The sequence below is a fragment of the Muntiacus reevesi genome, chromosome 6 (assembly GCF_963930625.1).
Source record: "Muntiacus reevesi chromosome 6, mMunRee1.1, whole genome shotgun sequence".
Taxonomy (NCBI): domain Eukaryota; kingdom Metazoa; phylum Chordata; class Mammalia; order Artiodactyla; family Cervidae; genus Muntiacus; species Muntiacus reevesi.
The window spans coordinates 105,116,766-105,143,294 of record NC_089254.1 but is presented as its reverse complement, the minus strand read 5'-3'; the positions used below and the strand labels follow the sequence as shown (position 1 = coordinate 105,143,294).

At 39.5% G+C, this 26,529-nt stretch overlaps 1 protein-coding gene across 1 annotated transcript in view; it reads right to left on the bottom strand.

The window, feature by feature from the left end:
* Nucleotides 1-26,529, bottom strand: part of CNTNAP2 (contactin associated protein 2) — a 1,529,631-nt gene that overhangs the window by 396,346 nt on the left and 1,106,756 nt on the right. The window contains exon 15 of the mRNA XM_065938525.1: nt 2,753-2,880. Coding sequence (XP_065794597.1) covers nt 2,753-2,880 — 128 coding nt within the window. The remainder of the gene's footprint in view (nt 1-2,752; nt 2,881-26,529) is intronic.

Here is a 26,529-nt window from a genome sequence, read left to right as displayed (position 1 = left end):
ATGAGGTACCATTACACGCCAGTCAGGATGGCTGCTATCCAAAAGTCTACAAGCAATAAATGCTGGAGAGGGTGTGGAGAAAAGGGAACCCTCTTACACTGTTGGTGGGAATGCAAACTAGTACAGCCACTATGGAAAACAGTGTGGAGATTTCTTAAAAAACTGGAAATAGAACTACCATATGACCCAGCAATACCACTTCTGGGCATACACACTGAGGAATCCAGATCTGAAAGAGACACGTGCACCCCAATGTTCATCGCAGCACTGTTTATAATAGCCAGGACATGGAAGCAACCTAGATGCCCATCAACAGACGAATGGATAAGGAAGCTGTGGTACATATACACCATGGAATATTACTCAGCCGTTAAAAAGAATTCATTTGAATCAGTTTTAATGAGATGGATGAAACTGGAGCCCATTATACAGAGTGAAGTAAGCCAGAAAGATAAAGAACATTACAGCATACTAACACATATATACGGAATTTAGAAAGATGGTAACGATAACCCTATATGCAAAACAGAAAAAGAGACACAGAAGTACAGAACAGACTTTTGGACTCTGTGGGAGAAGGCGAGGGTGGGATGTTTAGAAAGAACAGCATGTATATTATCTATGGTGAAACGGACCACCAGCCCAGGTGGGATGCATGAGTCAAGTGCTCAGGCCTGGTGCACTGGGAGGACCCTGAGGAGTCGGGTGGGGAGGGAGGTGGGAGGGGGGATCGGGATGGGGAATACATGTAACTATATGGCTGATTCATGTCAATGTATGACAAAACCCACTGAAATGTTGTAAAGTGATTGGCCTCCAACTAATAAAATAATATTAAAAAAAAAAAAAAAAAAAGAATGGTAACAAAAATCTGCAGAAGTTAGATTTCATAACTATATTGAGTTAATCCATTATTTAAAGGGAACCCCTTATCTAATTCAAAGCTAACTTCATAATTAGAATTGATAAATAAGAAATATTTTACCTTTATATATGAATGAGTAATTAAGACAGAAAGAAACTGACTTTCATTGGCCAGCACATGAGAACCTGCCTATTTTGAGCATGAGGCTATAATCCATCTCCCAAAATATGTTTAAAAATGCACCTACATTATTATTTTCTGTCAATATCTTTTTCTTAAGCAGTCGAAACTAATTTCTTATCATACAGTTCTGTTAAACTTGACTAGACAAAAGAAGGATTATTGTATAGTAAATGCATGATAAAGTTCTTTTGACCAATTTAATTTTAAGGATAGTGCATTCATTTTCTGTATGTAAGAAGAGAGAAATCAGAACAGGCTCCATCTCTGCTTTGTATCTGGAACGTTGTGTGGTTTAATTGCCGACAGCCTCGATGTACTAAGCAGTAAGCAGCTGAGCATGCATCGTTACATTCCTTAGGACACCTCCTTGAGTGCATGCAATAGCTTATTACTTTGAGTAGGTCTAATTCTCCCTTGATTTATGGAAGCGGTAATAACAGTCCATATCACAGAATGCTTCGCTAGGAGGAATCCAGATCCGGGCACTAAAATCTTTATGGCCTCCTCAGGGGAAGTTGGGACGTGGGTGGTATTCTCAGCACCACAGCTGAGAAAAACAGGGGGATCTGCCTGAGGCCTCAGGCAAGTCAGTTACCCAGGGAACAGAATCCAGGTCTCCTGATGCCCTGCTCACAATCACAAAAGAGCAGAACTCCCGGAAGAGTTGTCCAAATCACATGTACAGACAAAAGAGGGGAAATGAGACCCAGGATGCTCATCACAGAATCCCCATAGCAACCTGGCACCATCTCCCTCTGACTGCATATAAAGTATACTGGAGGGTATTGCAAAGCATAAAATCCTAAAGGTACCCTTAATTAGGTGGGATCATTGCTCTCACTCCCTGACTTCCTGCAGCCCCAAATTCCTCTCTGTGGTGCCGAAACTCAAAAGCAAGATGTAGTTACAGAAACACTCTTTGGCTTACAAGGGACCATCAAGCTCTGATGATGATGAAACTTGATAGCAATAATGTCAAACTTTATATGACCATAATCTGAGTTTACAATGATACATTAAGCCATAATGTGACTATTTATATCACCATAAACGGAGTTTATGGTGATATAAATAGTTATGCTAATGGCATTAACAGCAGCTCTCAGTGGAATCACAGCTGTTGAGTGCTGCTTATGCCATTAGCATTGCTACTTATATCACCATCAACTTAGGAAGTCACAGTCGTTACCTACAAATACACAAGAAAGATGAATGTCCACACTTCATGCCCAGATCTACTCTCCTATACTGGAGACGTTATAGCTGTCACCCTCCTCTATGTATTAAGGTCTACCTAGCCCTCTATTTCAGAGAAGGAAATGGCACCCCACTCCAGTACTCTTGCCTGGAAAATCCCATGGACAGAGGAGCCTGGTAGGCTGCAGTCCATGAGGTCTCGAAGAGTCAGACACGACTGAGCGACTTCACTTTCACTTTTCACTTTCATGCAATGGAGAAGGAAATGGCAACCTACTCCAGTGCTCTTGCCTGGAGAATTCCAGGGATGGAGGAGCCTGGTGGGCTGCCGTCTATGGGGTCGCACAGAGTCGGACACGACTGAAGCGACTTAGCAGCAGCAGCAGCCCTCTATTTGGCTCTGTTTATACCAAAGAGCAATCTGTTTTTCTGCCAACCTCTGATTTGCCGGGAAACACTATTTAAAATTGATAAGAAGGTGCAAGCCACCACTGCAGGCACACTTACGGTCTCCTTGGCAGCGCAGGGGACCCACACTCAGTTTGGCTTCTGAGCCTTGCCGGTCGGTATCTCCAACCACCACCTGGCTGACCGGCAGGTGATCTTTGTAGGATAAGAAACCAGCATCCTTTCTCCTGAATCACAAGGAAAGACAAACACATGAGGAGGCTATGTTAGAAGCATATCTTGTCTGATTATTGTTTAAGTTGTCTGACAAACGACCATATTCTGATGACTGCTCAGAGGTTCTCTAAGTAGAACCACAGTTAAAGAGTTGCTCCTCTCTTCCACTTGGTGGTTTTGCAACTCATGGCTCAGAAGCAACTGTGACCTCTTTGCTTTCTGGAAAACAGAACTGACGCCCTGCTTTCCGGAGTCACAACCAGTACACAGCATCCTGTTTCCGGTTGAGTGTAAACTACCACGTTGCTTGAAGCACTCACATCAAACACCTGAGCACGCGTGCAGAGTTTGCTGCTGTTACGGAATCAAAAGTTCAACAAAGTCAACGTGATCTCTTGCATGAAATGAGAAATAAAGCCCTATTAAAAAAAATACCCTTGTCTCCTTAATTGCTTTTCTTTCCTGCTGTTCACAGCTAAAAAAGAGGCACTTTTTGTTCCTTCATCTCTTCTTGTTTATTTTAACAACCAAAAGACTTCATGTGAATTTTCCAACACAGAGCAGGTGCTCACTAAATGTCTATTTCCATCTATAATGAGGAGTGGAGTTTAGACGCAAGCCCAGCTTGCCTTTTTTCTTGGATTTCTCCTCCTGTTTATACTTATCTTATTTCAGGTCTCCTAATTCAACCCTGTACACACCCTAAATAGAGGGAGAGGGCAAGGCTAGTTGTAAAGCACTGATTCTAGGACGAAGCACAGAAATGCAGGAGATGTTCTTGGGGATGGAGCCAAGGTGAGTGATGCTGCAGGACAGATTTCACCTTGATAGGAAATGCCTGGCCCTCATCCTCTTTTTGTACTGCTGTGGCTGAGAGATCTCCTAACTTGGTGCTGGATGGCTGGGAGGCACAGAACGGGATCAAGTCATTCCACAAATTTATCTGTTTGCATGATTTTGTGCACTGTTCGGCCTAAATGTAAATGAGAATTTTGAAACCGTATGTACAACTGAGTACAGGAAAGACAACTGGTTTTGGATGACGGAAAAACGAGAGAAAGAGTTCAGTAGTCAGGTGAAAGATGTGCCAGTTGCATCTCTTGCTGGCAGTTGAGGAGAACCAAACTTGGAAATCTGCCTCCAAAATGCTGTGCTGTTCGGAGCAGTTAATTGCGACTCTGACTTTCTAGAACATCACTGAACACACACTCCTTCATGTGTCAGGACCCACAGAAACCCAGGAAGGAGTCACAGAATTTTTGCCACTGGACCCCAAACAAGTATATTTTCCACTGCTTTGGTTATGTCAGTCTTTCCAAGATAAAGTTAATCTTTTTTTTTTTTTTTTTAATCAAATGAGAACAAGATCAAGCAGAAAAGCACTGCGGCTTTTACTGACATTGCAGCTACTGATGATCCAGCCTCAAATAATTTGTAAGCCTGTCTCCTGGTGACTCAGACAGTAAAGAATCTGCCTGCAATGCAGGAGACCCGGGTCCAGTTCCTGGATCAGGAAGATCCCCTGGAGAAGGGAATGCTTACCCACTCTAGCATTCTTGCCTGGAGAATTCCATGGACAGAGGAGCCTGGTGGGGTACAGTCCATCACAAAAGAGCTGGACACGACACAGGGACTAATTTGCATTAGAACTTCTATCAGTTAACATTATGTCAGAGAGGGGAGAAAGTCTTTGCTATTAAATTTTCATATTTAATATTTCTTAAAGGGACAATAAAAGCAAACACCCTTATAATTTGACAGTCTACTGGAATAATGTACATTACTGTGGAATTTCAGGCTGAGATTCTCTACAAGGTCATTATCATCTAAGTAAGGGATCTGCAAGCTAAGACCTGAGAAAAATTCATCTTGCTGCTTTTTCTGGAATGGACCATAAGCTATTTAAAATTTGTTTTAAACAGTTGAAAAGAAATCCAAAGCAGAACAATATTTTGTGCCATATGAAAGTTACATAAAAATCAAACTCAGTCAGTGTCTGTACGTAAAGTTTTACGGAAATCAGACTTAATTTTTGAAAGTTTTTTCAAACTTTTAAATTAAAAAAAAGGTTTTTTTAATTTTAATTTTTCTTTCTTTTTCACATATCGTCTATGGTGTTTCCAGGTTACATCGGTAGAGTTGAGTAGCTGTGTTAGAGACCATGTGGCCCTCAACGCCTAAAATATTATCTGGCCCTTTAAGAAAATCCTGTCAACTCTTACTCCAAATCATCAGTATCCATTTTCCTCTGGGAACTGATGGATCAAATATCCCACTTATAATCACGGTGGCCTAACGTGCAACTTATTTCACATTTGAGTGTAGGGAAGGGACATGAGACTATCCTTGAGGTGGGGAAAGGAAACAAAAATATTTAAGCTGACATTTATTCACTCTAGCAGTGAGAAATAATTAGAATTTATTAATAACCAATGCTTTGATTGAGGTTGCACTACATGACCATCACATGTCAGGATGCTCAACATCTTTACCTGATACTTGGTATTGTCAGTTCATTTATGATGAATGAGAAAGTTACTACTTTAGAACAAATCTTGTGCTAATATAAGAGTAGTTTGCAAACAAATGTTTGGAAATATTCCAATCATTATGTAATTTTATTGCCAAAATTGATATGTGCATAATCTCATAAGAATTTACATATCTATATACTTCTACAACTTGGAAACATAGTTTTAAAATATATGTAATAAATTGGTAAATGTAGAGTTTCAATGGATTTTGGACTTATTTTATAATACTGAAATGGGTCATTAATCAATTACTTTGCAAATAAAACTGACTCAGATATGATAGAAATTTATTACATTTTATCAAAACCCTTTGCATTTCTGGTCAATAAAGCTGAAAAATTAACATCATGATTCATTTGGAAATATACTTTTATCTAGTTTGTTATATGTACCTTGAGGTAATATTTTTCAACTGTGATAGCCAATAAAATCATGTGTCAAAATGAATGAAAAACAACAGAGAGGCAGATCTTCAAATCAGTAACTCAAGACTATATAAAATAATATGAATTTAATCACATCACAGTTATAAAGCCAATTAAAGGAAAAAACTATTAATTTTTATTACTATTTTAGAAAAAATGTTAATGTCAACTTTATATCATTTAAATTTTTGAATCTTGTTTATATTGAACATAAAATGTTAATTCACCAAACCTATGTCTTATTTTTATACTTATTTATAAATATGTATTCAAAATTTTTGAAAAATAGGAAAAGGATAAAAAATAGGAACACTGCTCTAATTCATAGAAAACAATAGCAATAGGGTTTCTACCACTGATCACCTGTGTAGACCACACTGTTTCTTGTAGACAACATCTAATCTGAAATCAATTCTTCCATAGAGGCATCATTATCCCCATTTAACTGATGAGAATCAGATAATTTATTTTGACCAAGGTCACCAGCTCAATAACCACAGAGTCTGGATTCAGTTCTAGATTATCTGGATCCTAATCAAGGATTTTCCAAGGGGCGGGGGATGGAGAGGAAAAGCAAAACAGAAGAGAACCAAAAAGCAACTATGTCAATTAAAAATCCTTTTTATTTTCATTTACAGGTGAAGTGAAAATGTACTTTTAAAGATATACTTATCTATCTTGAAATGTTGAGAAAATTATTTATAATTAGTAAATTCAAAGGTATCTGTAATGTTATACTCACAAACGTCCCCTGCACCATCAACATACTTAGTAAAAGTGATCTAGAACTACCCCAGGCCCCAAACTAATCATGATCTTTAGTGGTCCATAGAAGCTTACAAAAGGTTACAATTCAGCTAATACACAAATCCCCCTTAGCCTCAGGGATATGTTCCAAGACCCCCAATGGAAGGCTGAAATCATGGATAGTACTGAACCCTATATGTACTATGCTTTTGCCTATGTTGTTCAGTTGCTAAGTCACATCTGACTCTTTGAAACCCCATGGACTGCGGCACGCCAGGCTTCCCTGTCCTACTATCTCCCGGAGTTTGCTCAAATTCATGTCCATTGAGTCAGTGATGCCATCCAACCACTTCACCCTCTACCACTCTCTTCTCCTTTTGCCTTCAATCTTTCCCAGCATCAAGGTCTTTTCCAATGAGTCGGTTCTTTGCATCACAAGGCCAAAGTATTGGAGCTTCAACTTCAGCATCAGTCCTTCCAGTGAAAGGTTAATTCAGGGTTAATTTCCTTTAGGATTGATTGGTTTGAACTCCTTGCAGTCCAAGGAACTCTCAAGAGTCTTCTCAGTTCAGTTCAGTCACTCAATCATGTCCAACTCTTTGCAACCCCATGGACTGCAGCACACCAGGCCTCCCTGTCCATCACCAACTCCCAGAATTTACCCAAACTCATGTCCATTGAGTCAGTGATGCCATCCAACCATTTCATCATCTGTCATTCCCCTTCTGCTCCTGCTCTCAATCTTTCCCAGCATCAGGGACTTTTCCAATGAGTCAGTTCTTCACATCAGGTGGTCAAAGGAGTTTCAGCTTCAGCATCAGTCCTTCCAATGAATATACAGGACTGATTTCCTTTAGGATGGACTGGTTGGATTTCCTTGCAGTCCAAGGAAAGTCTTCTCCAATACCACACTTCAAAAGCATCAATTCTTTGGTGTTCAGCTTTCTTTATAGTCCACCTCTCACATCCATACATGACTACTGGAAAAACCATAGTTTTGAAGTCTTCTCCAGCATCACAATTCAAAAGCTTTTTACCTATACCTACTCTATATATCTGTGATAAAGCTTAATTTATAAATGAGGCACAATACAGGATTAACAACTAATGATAACTTAAGACAGCTATAACAATATAGCATTATAAAGATGTGAATGTGGCCTCTCTCTCTCTCACACACACACACAATATCTTAATGCCTTTTCCATCTGAACTAAGCATTGTGATTTAACTTTTGCCATCTGAGGTGTGATAGCAAAACTACCATGCATTTCTACTTCCTTCTTCACAATCTCATGGATAGAAGATTCATTCTTACCATAAACCTTAGCAATCTCACCATATGGTTTTGTTTCCTTATTAAATCACTGCCTTTTCACTTAACAGCAGTACTTAATGACTTCTCTTTGGCATATCTGAATTGCCAGCATTGCTACTCTTGTGCTTTGGGGTCATTATTAAGTAAAATGAACAAAAGAATTGCAATACCATGACAGTCGATCTGATAACCCAGAAGGCTAATAAGTGACCATCTTAGTGGTACATGCTGGACAAAGAGTTGATTCCCTTTCTAAGTGGATGGAGAAGGATGTCATCAGATTTCATCACACTGCTCAAAACACTGCAATTTAAAACAACTGAATTGTTGATTTCTGAAATTTTCCACTTAATACTTTCAGATCACTGTTGATTGAGGTTAACTGATACCATATAAAGCAAAACCCTGGATGGGGGACTACTGTGGAGATAACCCTCAGATACTCCTCAAACCAAGAAAATAGGACAGGATAATCAGCTGAGAAAAAAAATATCTATATAAATTTACCTTCTCAATAATTTTTGATAAGGGATATAAACAGGGCTCCAGAGATTTTAAAGTCACAAACAGCTGTGTTTCAAACTCACAAAACAGTCGACTCCACTGGAAACAAATTGGTTGTAGAAACAAATTCACGGGTGGCAATAAAGTGACTTGACTAGCACCAAGCATCTGATGTGATCCTGCAGCATAACCCACTTTCAAAAACTGATGAGTGAGTGGATAGAAAATAAACTAAGACCTCAAAAGGCTCCCTTCCAAGCACCTGTAAGACTTCTATCTTAGCACCAGCATGAAAATTATTTAGCAAGCAAAACAAGACTTCATTGAAAGTTATGATCTTTAACGATCGAGGTCAATCTAATTTAGAGAGTTATTCAGTAACTATTTATCATGTTAGCATAATCTAATTACATCTGTTGCTGGGCTGGTACATTAAAAAAATTCTATCATCCATTTCCAATAGGCCCTGAACTCAGACTCTCCTGTAATCTTTTTATTAGTGTTGTTATTAAAATAAAACTTGATTCTACAGAATTTGCTTCTCTAACCTGGCATGATGGCCCTTTTTACTTCAGTACTATTTTCCTGAGGAATTCTGTCTTACTCTGCTACTCTCCCCTTGCCTTCTTTTCTTTTCCTGCTGAGAAAGCAAACAAGCCTCTGGGCAGATTGGTCTTGCCCTCAGCTCAGTAAAAAACAAAAACAAAAGACCCTGAAGGAAAATAAACAGTCTAAGCTTCTGCAATTATAAGCTTGCTTTTCTACCAGATGTTATAAAAGTTACCACACTATGAGTATGTTCCATAATTCTAGCAGAGAAGAATTTCTCCTACTTTCTGAAGTTTTAGAAGTACTTGTTTTAAACACATAGAATCACAGTTAGTGAACTTTCATGTACTCCCATCACAGAATCACCTAAGGTAGAAATTTCTGGAAGAATCCAGGAAGTCAAAGATTTAGCTACAGAGGATGTCACAGAAAGAGACATAGAAATGGGGGATAAACTGTGAGAAGATGCTTAACATTATTAGTCATTCAGTTCAGTTCAGTTCAGTTGCTCAGTTGTGTCTGACTCTTTGTGACCCCATGAACCGCAGCAATCCAGGCCTCCCTGTCCATCACAAACTCCCAGAGTTTACTCAAACCCATGTCCATCGAATCGATGATGCCATCCAACCATCTCATCCTCTGTTGTCCCCTTCTCCTCCTGCCCTCAATCCTTCGCAGCATCAGGGTCTTTTCAAATGAGTCAACTCTTTGCATGAGGTGGCCAAAGTATTGGAGTTTCAGCTTCAGCATCAGTCCTTCCAATGAACACCCAGGACTGATCTCCTTTAGGATGGACTGGTTGGATCTCCTTGAAGTCCAAAGGGTGCTCAAGAGTCTTCTCCAACACCACAGTTCAAAAGCATCAATTCTTCGGCGCTCAGCTTTCTTCACAGTCCAACTCTCACATCCATGCATGACAACTGGAAAAACCATAGCCTTGACTAGACGGACATTTGTTGGCAAAGTAATGTCTCTGCTTTTTAATATGCTATCTAGGTTGATCATAACTTTCCTTCCAAGGAGTAAGTGTCTTTTAATTTCATGGCTGCAATCACCATCTGCAGTGATTTTGGAGCCCAAAAAATAAAGTCTGACACTGTTTCTCCATCTATTTGCATGAAGTGATGGGACCAGATGTCATGATCTTAGTTTTCTGAATGTTGAGCGTTAAGCCAACTTTTTCACTCTCCTCTTTCACTTTCATCCAGAGGCTCTTTAGTTCTTCTTCACTTTCTGCCATAAGGATGGTGTCATCTGTATATCTGAGGTTATTGATATCTCTTCCAGCAACCTTGATTCCAGCTTGTGCTTCACCCAGCCCAGCGTTTCTCATGATGTACTCTGCATATAAGTTACATAAGCAGCGTGACAATATACAGCCTTGACATACTCATTTTCCTATTTGGAATCAGTCTGCTGTTCCATGTCCAGTTCTAACTGTTGCTTCCTGTCCTACATATAGGTTTCTCAAGAGGCAGGTCAGGTGGTCTGCTATTCCCATCTCTTTCAGAATTTTCCACAGTTTATTGTGATCCACACAGTCAAAGGCTTTGGCATAGTCAATAAAGCAGAAATAGATGTTTTTCTGGAACTCTCTTGCTTTTTTGATGATCCAGCGGATATTGGCAATTTGATCTCTGGTTTCTCTGCCTTTTCTAAAACCAGCTTGAACATCCAGAAGTTCACGGTTCATGTATTGCTGAAGCCTGGCTTGGAGAATTTTGAGCATTACTTTATTAGCATGTGAGATGTGTGCAATTGTGCGGTAGTTTGAGCATTCTTTAGGATTGCCTTTCTTTGGGATTGGAACGAAAACTGACCTTTTCCAGTCCTGTGGCCACTGCTGAGTTTTCCAAATTGGCTGGCATATTGAGTGCAGCACTTTTATAGCATCATCTTTTAGGATTTGAAATAGCTCAACTGGAATTACATCACCTCCACTAGCTTTGTTCGTAATGATGCTTTCTAAGGCCCACTTGACTTCATATTCCAGGATGTCTGGCTCTAGGTCAGTGATCACACCATTGTGATTATCTTGGTCATGAAGATCTTTTTTGTACAGTTCTTCTGTGTATTCTTGCCACCTCTTTTTGATATCTTCTGCTTCTATTAGGTCCATATCATTTTGGTCCTCTATCGAACCCATCTTTGCCTGAAATGTTCCCTTGATATCCCTAATTTTCTTGAAGAGCTCTCTAGTCTTTCCCATTCTATTATTTTCCTCTATTTCTTTGCATTGATCATGGATGAAGGCTTTCTTATCTCTCCTTGCTATTCTTTGGAACTCTGCATTCAAATGGGAATATCTTTACTTTTATCCTTTGCTTTTCACTTCTCTTCTTTTCACAGCTATTTGTAATCCCTCCTCAGACAACTATTTTGCCTTTTTGCATTATTAGTCATTAGAGACATGAAATTAAAAGTCTCCTGACCATCAGAATAGCTATAATAGAAAGGACAGGTAATAACAAATGTTGACAAGGATTGGGTGAAACTAAAATTATCACACATCACTGATGGTATTGTAAAGTGGTGTAATCACTTTTGAAAGCCATTTGGTAGTTTCTAAAATGTTAAATAGAGGTTTACCATATGACCCCAAAATTCCATTCCTTGTATCTACCCAAAGAAAAGCACATGTCCACACAAAGACTTTTAGGCATATGATTACAGAAGCTTCATTCACAATAGCCCCAGAGTAGAGACAACCCAAATGTCCATCAACTAGCAAATGGATAAACAAAAGATAGTATATCTATACAATAGAACATTGTTCAGCAATAAAAGAAATAAAATGTGAACACACACAATACAAAATGAATAAACCTCAAAAACATGATGCTAAGTGAAAGAAGTCAGACACAGAAGACCACATATGCCATAATTCTGTTCATATGAAATGTCCAGAAAAGACAAATATATAAAGATAGAAAGTAGATTAATGGGTGCCAGGGTCTGGGGATTCAGGTCAATGGCAAATTCCCGATCAACCTTTAAAATAGGAACTGTATCTCATTCATCAAAAGCCAAACATCCATGGTTTTCCAGGACATGCCTAAAAGTAAAATTCTCTTCAACTGTCACCATTTGCAACTCAAATCTCCTGGAAATGCCAGTACTTTATAGCATCGAATCTTTACCTCAAGGACTGTTTCTAAACTTCTTGGAGTATTTTATGCAATTTTTGGTTCAAGCAATATGCCATTACCTATAAGTCTTTGCATCTTTCTTCTGGATCCCTTATATCTCCTAATAGCCATTCCTGTGCTACTTTGGAAAAAGTTGTTGTTCTTGTGGAGTCGGTAAGTCGTGTCCTACTCTTTGCAATTCCATGGACTCCAGTATGGAATGGATTGCCATTTCAGGAAAAGTAGATTTTACTTTTTCCATAACAAATACTCAGAAAAAGCAGGTGAGATGGATGTGGCCAAGCTGGCAGAGCAGGAAGACCCTGAACTCACCTCCTTCATGGGCACAGCAAAATAACAACTATCTCCAGATTGACCTGAAGACCAGAAGAAAAGATTTTTCATGACTACAGATATAAAAAGGAACCACAAGATGGGTAGAAGGAGTGAAAACAAGGTGGAGTCAAGGCCTACATTCCTGGGTGGTGGTGGTGGTGGTCATGGTGGGTTAGTCGCTAAGTTGTATCCTACTCCTGAAACCCTATGGACTATAGTCCACCAGGTTCCTCTGTTCGGGGGATTTCCTAGGCAAGAATACTGGAGTTGGTTGTCACTTCCTTCTCCAGGGGATCTTCCTCACCCAGGGATTGAACTTGCATCTCTTGTGTCTCTTGCATTGGCAGGCAGATTCTTTACCACTGAGTCACCTGGGATTATGGACAATTTTAGTTAACATATTTGTTCTGAATTCAGTGAGAATTTTTACTCTTTTTCATTTTTGTTTGTTTTTGTTCTTGAACTCAATCTTTCTATATCTTCTCTTCCCAGGGATGCAACCCACTGCCTTTCCTTTAATAGGATATTAATGCTTTCATTCTTCCTCTGTCCTCACCCCTATTAAAACCACTTTCAGAAAATAATGTGACAAACCTTTTTTTTTCATTCATGTTTAATTAAAGTGATGCCTTCATGGGGCAAAAGACTGCTCTTGGAAATCAGATCTCTATGAATGATAGAGGCAGGACAGGGAACAAAGAGGAATATTCCTAGCATCCTTGAAACAACTACATGGAGATGATCACATGCTCTTAAAATGGCAGGCCTACCATCACATGGAGGAGGTTGGCCAGTTCCTTTATGTTCATTTAGAAAAATCAGGATCCGAAGTCAATGCCTTTCTTCACAGTGTACATGAGGGCTATCTCATTGTGGTCATCTCATTACAAGCTGAAATCAACAACATAGCTGTCTGATACACAATAAAGTAGAACTTCAAAAATACTAATGGTGTCCTCAGTCTCCACTGACTATGGTGTTTTCCTCAATGGATGTAAGGTAGTGTTTTCTACAAGGCAATTAGAGTAATTAAGAAAACAACCATCACAATTAGATCTTTAGAATCCCGGAATATGTCCCCTATGAAATGAAAGTAATTACAAATTCAATTGCTCCTTTTCAGTGGGAATAGCTTAGGCCTTTTGTAAATGCATGACAATTATCTGTTCAGTTTAGACTCTCTTAGAAAGCCTTTGTAATCATTTCAGGATTCTATGCAAATTGCTCTTTTTTGATTTTCCTTCTGGAATGCAAGTTCCCTGAGGCCAGATATATTGTCTCCTGCAACTTTATAAACCAAATACTAGTGCACCTAAAAGAGGCTTATTCCATATGTTTCATGACTGAACAAATACATGAATAAACATAGAAGTCAACTAGGCCAATCCTATAATAGTCTTCAGTATGTGCTGACTATCAATGCTAAGAAATGAGAAAGAGATCTTTCTTATAATTGGAGTTCCTTGAAAGCTCTTGTAACACTTTCATTATTTCTTTTCTGTAATTGAAGTTTTATTCTTTTCTTTAGAAAGTAGTATTCAATTAGATGCTTCATATATAATTAATACAGCGGAAATAATTAAATCTTAAAGACAGGAATCTGATTGCAACTCTGAGTCTATGTAAAAGTAAGTTATTAAATTTATCTGGGCCATTGTTTCTTTACACAGGTAAGTCATATATATTTTGGTTTTGAAGAGTATCAGAATATGCGGCTCTAAAATAGGCCTCTTTGGCATGTAGAGTATTTTGAGCTAAAGGCCACTGAGATCAGTAGACTCAAGAAAAACTCCCAACACAGGGCACCAGTGTTCTTTTTGTAAAGGAAAATTTCACTTGTAGAGATGTCTCTCTCCTGCAACTGGAGTGAAAGGGCTCTTAACGACTTTTTTCAGTGAAGAAGGTACTGACTTAACTGCAAAACAAATCCTACTAAACAACTCCTTTATCATGCTTTCCCTGCTCACTTTCTCATAACGTGCCTCCCCAGCCCAGAAGCCCCGAGCCCCTTGTCTTTTGACGTAAGCTGCTTATGAGCCCAAGTTCTAACCACTGCTTGGGTTATTCATCACAGGGTGCTTCCATAGGTGCATGAACGATGCCCATGCTAACAAACACATTCTCTTTGCCCTTCTCTTGCTAGTTTTGAGGACCCCCAACTGAAGAGCCTAAGATGGGTGGAGGAGAATAGAGTTTTGCCTCCCTGTAGTTCTTATTCTACTTGTGTTTGTTAATTTTGCTATTATAGAAAACAAACAGTAATCATCTGAATAAATTTGGCAAACAAACATGTGGCTTAAAACATAAATGTTTGGTCTGTTTTTCAATGGCATGGGGTTGTTGGTAGCTCTTTGAGGAGAGGACTTTGTGGTTTTATTTAGTTTCCCCAGAAACTATTAGTACTGCATCCAACATACGGTTTGGGAGACTAGTTATCACCCTTATTTTTCAGATGAGGTAACAGACTTGGAATAAAACTATGCCTGGTCTAAAGTATTCAACTAATTAGTGGATGAACTAGGAAAAGAAGACCAATCTTCATCATTGTAGAATTAAAGGAAATGCATGTGTACATTTCTCAAATTCTACTACAATAATTTCCATTTTTTCCCTCATGAATTATATGAAAATCTATTATTTTATCAAAGGAAAATTGTTTCACTAATTTGAAGACTAGTTTGTAAACTATTACAGTTTACTTTGTCTTTTTTACACTCTTCTTTTCCCTAAGCAAGGGTTCCTCGAGTGTATGTGTGTCTATTTTTAAGATGTTTGGTGAATGACTACTTTTGGTTGTCTTTTTATTTTTTCAATTGCTATTGATTTATGATATATTTGTTTGCGGAGTGCTGGGTCTTTGCTGCTGTGAGGTCTTTTCTCTGGTTGCAGCGAGCGGGGACGCCTCTCTAGCTGTGGTACCTGGGCTTTTCATTACAGTGGCTTCCCTTGTGGAGCACAGGCTCTAGGCTCACGAGATTCAGAAGTTGCAACACGTGGGGTCAGTAGTTGCGGCACATAGGCGTAGCTGCTCTGGGGCATAAGGGATCTTCCTGGATTAAGGATCGAATCCATGTCCCCTGCACTGGCAGGTAGATTCTTTATCACTGAGCCACAAGGGAAGTCCTCCTTGTGTTTCTGGAAACTGTGCCTCATATATTATACGACTGGTAAGGATGGGGTACTTGATGTGCGGCATCCTTAATATGTCCATGTATTTTCATTTCCAGCAATTAGTGGCCAACACTTGGCATCTCAAAAGTAGTCAATGAGAAAATCTTCACTATTACTGGCTCCATATATCTTTAAAAACTAAGGGTGAATATGTGAAATAGATCGCTAGTCCAGGCTTGATGCATGAGACAGGGCACTCAGGAGGACTGGTGCACTGGGATGATGCTGAGGGATGGGAGGGGGAGGGAGGTGGGAGGGGGGTTCAGGATGGGGGACGCATGTACACCCATGGCTGGTTCATGTCAATACATGGCAAAAACCACTACAATATTGTAAAGTAATTAGCCTCCAATTAAAATAAAGAAATACATTTTTTAAAAAAATTAAAAAAAATTAAGGGTGAATATTCTGGACTCCTTCAGGGTTTCCTAGAGATTCGCTTCTAACCGACAGACAAATGCAGACAAATCCGATCACTTCTGACTCCCCTCTGCTTTGGCATGGCTCCTCTTCAGCCTTCTTCCTGGCTCAACGGCCTTGCCTCTCAAGGTAGCTTGTGGCTGGCTTCTTCCTACAGGTTCGACATTCAGTACCTGCATTCTCGTCTCACTGAACTCTGAAAGGGGGTGTTGACTATAGGTTGGCGTCCTGTCACCTTGAAGCGAGTCAGGGAGACAGCAGGCCGCTGTGAGCCTGGCCTGTCCTCTCCAGCTCCAGCAGTCATGGGTTGAGCTCTCTGATTCATTCTCGTGGAGCTGACCCTTCCCTCTCCCATAATGCTGGGGTGGTTAGAGGTAGAAAGAATATGCTAACAACTCTGCAAACAAATCTTTCCCATTGGTCTCTTCTCCAGGAATTTTTTAGGTTTCTTGTATGTCACTTGAGATTGATAATCAAGTCAGGGCTCTACTTTGCTTTAGAATGTGGGGGTACTTACCACTTAGTCAAGTTCACAGCCTTGGAGCCAGTACTGAAACTCCAAGACAACAGAAATAACCTAATTTATGACTGTTTCCCTGAACATGAAAAAACCCTAAACCTAGTCAATTTCTGTAACATCAAATTTCCATATGATTTATTCTCTGTGTAAAGTATTCCTTCACTGTGTCCACAGATCTTCACAATCATGAAAGACAACAATCAAACTCTCCACCCTCTAAGTTTTTTCCTAAATTGATTACTTATAAGAGTATTGGTTCTGATGAATTTGGCCTCAGAAGAAAGTTCAATAGACTCTGAATTTTTATTTTGTGGGTTGATCACTCTAAAAGGTAGCTTTTTTTCAATGATAGAAGCACTCTTCTTTTAACTAAGGATCACTGCTTTTTCTTTCCATCGCCATTTCCAAAGCCCCCTTCATGTAACACTAATCCATAAAAATGACTCTTGTATTGATTATTACCACACTCTTTTCTCTACAGACATCACATCATCTTTGACATATTTTGTCATCCCACTTCATCTCAGCAGTGCATTTTGCTCCCCTAGTGCACAAAAAAGACTTGTTTGAAGTTTCCTTCATCCATTTCTGAAATCTGTAGGGCCCTTAAGGTGATCAATATTTGTTTTTATGTTATCAATATCTTGAAGATGGTGTGAGGTGTAAACATGTGAAAAAGGCCTCAGCAATAGTAAGTAAAAGCACTTGTTAGGATGAGATGGTCCAAATGAAAACAAAGTTCTAAAACATCTCTCAGTACCTGGGACTAATGAGAGGCAGAAAGGACCCATGGAGAGAGGCTTAAGACAACCATCAGTCTTAAGCATGAATGAAGAAGGATAACCCAAGGAAAGGAAAAATAAATGATCTGAAATTTGGGAGAGAGAAAGACAAAATAATTATGAGTAATATAAGCCTGAAGAGATCTTCAAGGAGAAAAAGTCAATTATATTAAATGTTGCAAAGATGTCTAGTATGTAAAAAATTATTGCTCTTTTTCAGTTGCTGTCACGTCCAACTCTTAGTGACCCCATGGGCTGCAGCACACCAGGCTTCCCCGTCTTTCACCATCTCCCGGAACTTGCTTAAACTCATGTTCATTAGGTCGGTGATGCCATCAAACCATCTCATCCTCTGTCATCCTCTTCTCCTTCTGCCTTCTATCTTTCCCATCATCAGGGTCTTTACTAATGAGTTGGCTCTTCATATCACGTGACCAAAGTATTGGAGCTTCAGCTTCAGCATCAGTCTTTCCAATGAATATTCAGGACTGACTTCCTTTAGAACTGACTCTCAAGAGTCTTCTCCAGCACCACAGTTCAAAATCATCAATTCTTTGGTATTCAGCTTTCTTTATGGTCTGACTCTCACATCCATACATGACTCTCACATTCCAACATGACTGCTGGAAAAACCATAACTTTGACTATAGGGACATTTGTCAGCAAAGTAATGTCTCTGCACTTTAATGCACTATCTAGGTTGGTCATAGCTTTTCTTCCAAGAAGTAAGTGTCCTTTAATGTCATGGCTGCAGTGAATTTGGAGAAATTAGGTATATCAATATGGTGATCATTGGTGAACATATCTCAAAGACTTCCTTTAGAGTAATGAAGAAAATTTTTAGGGACTGGTAATCAAATGGGAAATGAAAGGGCAGAGACCAGCCTTAAACTCCTATTCTGAAGTTGCAATGAGAAGTGGAAGAAGCAATAGGATAGAAGCTAGGGAGTTTGCAACATTAGGGGATTTTTTTTTATACACTGGGTGCTGAGTTAATAAGGTTTTATAACATATGTCTATAATCAATTTGCCAACATTATTTTACAAACTTTTGGAAGCAAAACTCATGACTGGCCTATGTATACAAGCAGTGTGTAGATGGCATAAAACTGTCAGCGAATGGCCTGAAGTGGTGCATAATTAGGACATTCTGACCATTGCTGGGTAACACTAGTAACAAGTGCAGATTCCTCTTGCTTCTCATCCAGGGAACAAAGAGCACCTGATTGTTTTCTTCAAATAAAAACAAATCAATTTTAGTATATGTGCTGCCGAAGCGAGCACATGAGACAGGGTGCTCGGGGCTGGTGCACTGGGATGACCCAGAGGGATGGGATGGGGAAGGAGTTGGGAGCGGGGTTCAGGATGGGGAACACATGTACACCCATGGCGGATTCAAGTCAATGTATGGCAAAACCAATACAATGTTGTAAAGTAAAATAAATAAATAAATTTTTTAAAAAAGACCAAAAAAAAAAAAAAAAAAACTAATCAAGTGAGGAATCCCTGATCTTTCTGAAATATGATAGCCAACACATTTTGGGAAAAGATCCTTGTGCCTGCATCTTGGAGACAAGGAATGAATGAAGAGCTAACTAGATAATTTCACAGTGAGGTTGGAGTTTTGCGGTTAACTCTAGTCAATTGGAGCTTTGAAGTTTATTAGGTTTGGACAAAGACAGAAATTCAGTAACCCACTCAGGGACATTCTAAAACTTCAGTTAATTAGATTTTAATAAACAAGGTCATTTCTTTGGCAACCTAACTTCGGAATTTAGAGGCTGAATCATTTATGATGCAGTCCAACTTATACAAATTAAAAGGCATATAAATCGTCCCCTCAGAAGAAAGGCAGTAAAAATCCATCACTGTTAACTGAGGGATAACAAATACTGTCAAAGGAAAGAGTGAGTGGGCTAAACTTGTAGGGCCATGCAAGTCCTGAACATTGCAAAACTCAATTTAGTGGCAGTTTTATGGAGAGAATAAAGCATACGAGTGTCTTGTTTGTGTAGATTTATTTTGCTCTAATGAGAAACCAGGAGGGGAAATGGCCATATTCTTCTAATAGGCAGAGTATCCAGTTTGCAACTAATTTGAAAATGGGGAAAAAAAGTGATGCAAACACATCTGGGGAGGATTAGCTGTCTCATTTCCTTGACATGCACATGATTTTGATGACTAACCTTTTGTTGTTCTTCAGTTGCTCAGTTGTGTCCAACTCTTTGCAACCCCATGGGCTGCAGCACACCAGGCTTCCCTGTCCTTCACCATCTCCTGGAGTTTGCTCAAACTTATGTCCATTAAATCAGTGACACCATCCAACTATCCCATCTGTTGTCCCCTTCTCCTCCTGCCCTCAATCTTTCCCAGCATCAGGGTCTTTTCCAATGAGTCAGCTCTTCGCATCAGGTGGTCAAAGTATTGGAGTTTCAGCTTCAACATCAGTCCTTCCAATGAATATTCAGGGTTGATTTCCTTTAGGATGGACAGGTTGGATCTCCTTGAAGTTCCAAGGGACTCTCAAGAGTCTTCTCCAACACCACAGTTCAGAAACATCCGTTCTTCAGTGCTCAGCCTTCTTTATGGTCCAACTCTCACACCTATCCATGACTACTAGAAAAACCATAGCTTTGACTATATGGACTTTTGTCAGCAGAGTAATGTCTCTGCTTCCTAATATGCTGTCTGGGTTGGTCATAGCTTTTCTTCCAAGGAGCAAGTACCTTTTAATGTCATGCTGCAGTCACCGTCTATAGTGATTTTGGAGCCAAGAAAATAAAGAACAAATCGCTTTTCTTTTTCAAATAAAGGGCAGAGGAACTGAGAACCCACAGGGAATTTGACTTTGAAGGCCAGTGGGATTTGATTACATAACTTCCACAGGACTGGGGAAACAGACTCTTGGAGAACACAAACTAAACCTTGTGCACAGCAGGACCCAGGAGAAAGGAGACGTGACCCCACAAGAGACTGAGCCAGACTCGCCTTGAGTGTTCAGGAGTCTCCAGCGGAGGTGTGGGTGGCCTGCCAGGTCACAGGCACTGACTGCAGCAGTCCTGGGAGGCAAGGCAGGCTGACATACGTCCTTTTGGAGGAGGCCACCATCACCTCTACCATAGTTTGGCCTCAGGCCAAGCTACAGAGAGGGAACACAGCCCCACCCCATGAGCAGAAAATTGGATTAAAGATTTACTGAGCAGGGCCTTGCCCACCAGAGCAAGACCCAGTTTTCCCCACAGCCAGTCCCTCCCATCAGGAAGCTTCCACAAGCCTCCCAATCTCATCCATCAGAGGGCAGACGGAATGAAAACCACAATCACAGAAAACTAATCAAACTGATCACATGGATCACAGCCTTGTCTAACTCAGTGAAACAATGAGCCATGCATTTGTCAACTACAAATTGGCTTGCCAAGAGCATTGTCAGTGACTGACCAACAGGGGCGCGTGCCGTTTGCCTCGGTGGAGATTGACCTATTGACCGTCAGCACCCCTGAGGGAGTTCAGGGTGGAGTGAGGCACTCTGGGCTCCAGGGAATCTGGTGGGACAGGTCTTTAGAGAGTTGGATGTTTCTAGAAACAGACTTTATGATCTCAGTCATCTCCTCATATCTAGAAAAGCACTAAATCCCTTCATGGTGACATCAGATCCTTGTGACTAGCAGAAAACCATTTGTAAAAGTAGGGCTTAATGGTACTGAATTCTGCCTTCACCAAAACCTTACATATTGACCTTCCTCCCACTGGCTCTTTGCAGCAGTCTCTCCAAGGTATCTGAGGTGCTGTCTCCCAGGCTGCAGTCCTCATTTTGCCCCCAATAAAACTTAACTTGCAACTCTCAAGTTGTGCATCTTTTTAGTCGACACCTTGTAGGGTCACTCATGGTGGCAAGTTCTGACACTCATGGTGGTGAGTTCTGACAAAACGTGGTCCGCTGGAGAAGGGAATGGCAAGTCACTTCAGCATTCTTGTCTTGAGAACCCCATGAACAGTATGCAAAGGCAAAAGGTAAGACACTGAAAGACGAACTCCACAGCTCAGTAGGTGCCCAATATGCTACTGGAGAAGAGTGGAGGAATAGCTCCAGAAAGAATGAAAAGGCTGAGCCAAAGCGGAAACAACACCCAGCTGTGGATGTGTCTGGTGGTGAAAGTAAAGTCCGATGCTGTAGAGAACAATATTGCCTAGCAGCCTGGGGTGTTAGGTCCATGAATCAGGGTAAATTGGAAGTGGTAAACAGGAGGTGGCAAGAGTGAACATCGATGTTCTAGGTATCAGTGAACTAAAATGGACGGGAATAGGTGAATTTAATACAGATGACCATTATATCTACTACTGCGGGCAAGAATTCCTTAGAAGAAATGCAGTAGCCCTCATAGTCAACAAAAGAGTCCAAAATGCAGTACTTGAGTGCAGTCTCAAAAATGACAGAACTCATTTTGTTTCCAAGGCAAAGCATTCAGTATCACAGTAATTGAAGTCTGTGCTCCAACACTAACGCTGAAGAAATTGAAATTGAAGAGTTCTATGAAGACCTACAAGATCTTCTAGATCAACACCAAAAGATGTCCTTTGCATTATAGGGGACTGGAAGGCAAAAGTAGGAAGTGAAGAGATTCTAACCTTACTTAGAGTTTATGTCAGTCTGTTTGACCTGCTATAATGAGCCATCATGGATTGCGTGACATTTTTTATTTCCTCACAGTCCCGGAGCCTGGAAGTCCAAGTTCAAAGTGCCAGAAGTGCTATCTGGTGAGGCCTCGCCCATTGTCTTGCAGACAGTCATCTTCTAACTACGTCCCCTCATGGCCCTTCTTCTGTTATGCCCAGAGAAAGTGAGCTGGCTCTGGGAGTCTTCCCTCTTCTCATAAGGACGCTCATTCTATTGGACTAGGGCTCCACCATTATGAGCCCAGTTAACCTTCATCACCTTCTTAATGGCCTTATCTCCAACTATAGTCTCACTGGGGGCTAGGGCATTAACATATGAAATTTGGGAAGAGATGTCATGATTCACAGTTACGTCTATACAGTTGCATACAACTTTCCATGCTGAGTTTTGGAAACATTAATTCTGGGAGATGATTATGTGTTTTCTGGAAAGAAAAAAGATTTGGTTTCCCAAGTGTGGGAAATACTGTATCTGCTCTATATTTCACTCCTGACGTTCCCTACATTGAGAAAACCTATTTAACTTTGTTTAACCCAGAATCCTGGAAGAGGGACTTTTTCCTCGGCACACATACCAATACTCTAAGAAACAATGTTCTGCCTTGTACTAGTCTGTGAAGCACGGTTTTTGACATTCTGTGGCTTCTCAAATACAGCTTAAACAGCAAATCATTTACAGAGCTTAACAGATAAGATCAAAAGATGAAGTAGAGAGCACTAGTGTGTCCTTAACAACTTAATTGTAGATGCTTTGTTCACCATTGTGTGTACTTGTTCCCACCATACAAAGAGAGTGTGTCTTAATCAATTAGTATAGAACAATGCTTGGGCTTCTGTAATAAAGCCTATTAAATTAGTATTCCTTCTATGGGAAGAAAAAAATGAGAAGTTACTCAACCCAGATGTCCATCAATAGAGGAAAGATAAACAAATTATGATCCTTGGAAAAAAGCACAGTGGTGAAATAAAATGAACCATAGCTACACACAAAAACATCGTCAATATAAAAAAAAAATCACTGACAGGAAAAGTCAAACATAAAAGACTTATGGTGGCCAAGAACAGGCAAAATAACCTAGGATAACAGAAGTCAGAAAAATGGCTACCCTTTTGGAGATTGTCGAGGAGGGGTCTAAGAAGCTGACCATGTTCTAGATCTTGATCCAGGAAATGATTTCATGAGTACACCAAGACATGAAATGATTGAGCTGTATATTTAATATTCGTACACTTCACTCTACAAAAATTATAGTTCAAGAGGGAAAAGCATCATGGTTCATTATTGTTTCTAAGACAAGGTTGACATTCCTAATCCTGGTCCCTTTGTGATAGGAACCTAAGTTACCCTTCCAGTACTCCATGCACTCTGGGGGGTCTGGACATATAGTATATGATGTAGCATCCACTCCCTGCTTCCTGGACATCTGAACCATTTATTACTCAATGTTGCTGTTGACTTTTACACTTTCCTCTGTTTGCACAGGTTGTTCCCTTTTCTGAAACATCCTTTCTTTTCTTCCTGCTGTGGTAATTCCATTCATTCTTGACCAGTTTTTCGTCTCCTCTGTGAAAGCTTCCCTGATGTCTCCAAAATGAAGTATTGCTCTTCATCTGGCAACCCATAGCAATATATCCCCACTGACAATGTAGTTACAGTTGACATAGATTAGGAATTTTCTGAGACTTATCTGCTTTCAAATATGTATCTCTTTGTCTTCATACAGTACATTGCTACTACTTTCTCACTTTTGGATTGGAGCATGTGGTCAACAAAAATGTCATTCTAATGATACAGTAAGTTTTATAATCCTCTGTCCTCCTTATCCAGTTGTGATCTTCTTTCCTTGAATAATGATTATAGATTACTCATTTTTCTATCCATGGGACTTGACTTTGATATTGAAGTGGCAGTCATCTCTGTATATTTCACCTTTCTAGAAGCAGACAATTTGCATTGTGACAATTTGCACGATGGGCTGCATATCTCACTGTCACATTTTTGTTGACATAATTAAATGATCAGAAGGCAAGATTTTTGATTACATCATTTATAGTATCCATCTTTTTCATGGACGGGAAGGGATTCTTTTTAAAAAATGGGGGACGGTGTCAAATCATGCTCAATTTTTAGGTCCTCCTCCCACACTGGGTGGCTTATCTAACCTAAGTCTCAACTGTTAAAAATTTTTCTCAGTGAAAGTCAAATGGGTTGACTGACTGTAAATTACTTAGCATTATGCCTAGCACAAAGTAAGCATACTATCAACATTAGTGTAGGCCATATGAAATTGCCAATATTCAATTGTATTTCACATAAAAAATGACAGTTTCATATAACGAAAAGTAATTTTAAAACCATCATTATCACTTGTCTTTATAATGCTGTCCTTCAAAGGGCTCATAATCAGCTCCCTTTAAATATTTAGCACGATTGGCACACAAACTCAGTACGTGTATAAAGTAGGCTAGTTTTGCTGTAACTCACACTTTCTCTTCTGGGCAGTAAAGGATGTCCTGCTATAGACAGAAAGGGAACTGAACAGTCTCGACTCCTGCTCTGAGAAGAGTTACCTCCCGTACAGTTTCATCAGCTTCAAACTTAAAGCCCAGAGCACGTAAACTAACATAACATTCTCACTCAAGTGCACATATTCTAATGAGATCTAAATGTAATTTTCTTTAAACACTGTTTCTACAAGCTGACTTGAAAAAGGACTCATGAATGTACTTATTATAACTTTCAGACAGAATTTGTCCCTTATTCATTTAACAAATATTAATTGACTATCCACTAGGCTTCTGCCATTGGTCTGATGGGAATGCAAAAAATTAATGAATCCTAATTCCAATTATTAAGAAGTATGTGGTTTAGTAGGCTATTCGTGCCTTATTTATTTTTCCATAATCAAATTAAATTAGTACAATATTCCCCCACCTTGGCTGTTTCTTTTTACCAATCTTCTGTTTCCTTCCATTGTTTTTTCTTTCTTCATATCTCATTCTACAGTTCTTTAAGAACAAATTTTACCCCCTTTTGAATAATTTTAATCTCCTAATTTAATTCCTTTAATTAAGTCCATATTCATTTAAACAGTTATAAGCATTCTTAAGGGAATCACACATTTTAATTATAATTGGATAATGAATATTTGATTACTGAGCTTCTGAAATAAAATTTACCATGTCAGTGACTGAAATGCACAATAAGTAGAATCTTTTATTACAGTTACCAATAAGAATAATATATTGGGAATAGCTGGTTTGTTCAAGCTGGTTAAAGTGAGTGCATATGAAAATAAATGTTTTAATATTACCTGATGGAAATAGCCTCCCCTTTATTTGATCTCTTTTATGGGAAGATTATAGAACACATTACTAATAATGCCATTCATGGATAAGAACACCCTCAGAGAAGGTAGACAATGGTACAGTTTACAGATCCCAATGATTAAAAGTAAACAAGCAACATGAACTCCCTTTTCTGTGTGTATTTTTCACCATTTTGTCCATTAACAGTTTGCGTGTCTGTTAAATGACCACACCAGCTCATTTCAAATGGGCAAACAAGAGGTACCACTCTCGCTGACTTCTCCAGGCAATATCAAATATTCTTGGTCTAGAAAGTAAACTACACCTAAAGGAGGCCTATTAGAAGGAAGCAGAAGAGAGATGAAAAATGGATATTTTCATTTCAGTATTCTGAGGATAAAAAAGAAAAAATGCTGAGATGAGCAGAAGACAGACGTTCAGTACAGGGAATAGAAATCATTGTTAGAAGGAAAATAGAAACTTTTCAAGGAACCAAGTTGGAGATATCTGATGCAAATAGGTGTGGTTTAAGGAGGAGACAGAATTGAAAGATTCTTGATTCAGAAGACTTTTTACAAAAAGGGGACACAATGGACTTCAATGGCCTAGGTGCAGTTACCTCCTTGCATAGAATCTGTGTATTCTCCAGGCAAGAATACTAGAGAGGACAGCCATTCTCTTCTCCAGGGAATCTTCCTGGACCAGGGATTGAATCCAGGTCTCCCAGGCTGCAGGCAGATTCTTTACCACCTGAGCCACCAGGGAGGCCATTAATTAACATCACCAACTCTGTTTTCGTTGCACTGAATAATTATCTACATGAAGGCTGCTGCTAATCACCATGATCTATAGGAAAGAAGGGAAAGGCTTATTTCTAGGGCTTCAAAAATAAGAAAGAGAAATCCAAGTACACTTGGATATAGCATCTTTGGCAGGGACAGTGACTCTAGGTGACCCGGGGAGAGAGCCTGATACACCAATGCCCCCTCTCTTCTGATCCCAGCATCTTGTTTTTAACATTCTTAGAATAGGAGATAATATTCAGTTGATTCTGGTCAAATATTGCTGCATATTATCATCATTATTATACATTTTTTAATATTTATTTGTCCATCTGGAATGTTTTTATATTTGGCAGGCTAATTTCTGGCAACCCAAGTTTAGATATGTATTTAAATTGAATACAGTTGAACCTTTAATAACACCAGTACTGAAAACCGGGCTCACCTAAGAAGCTAATCAT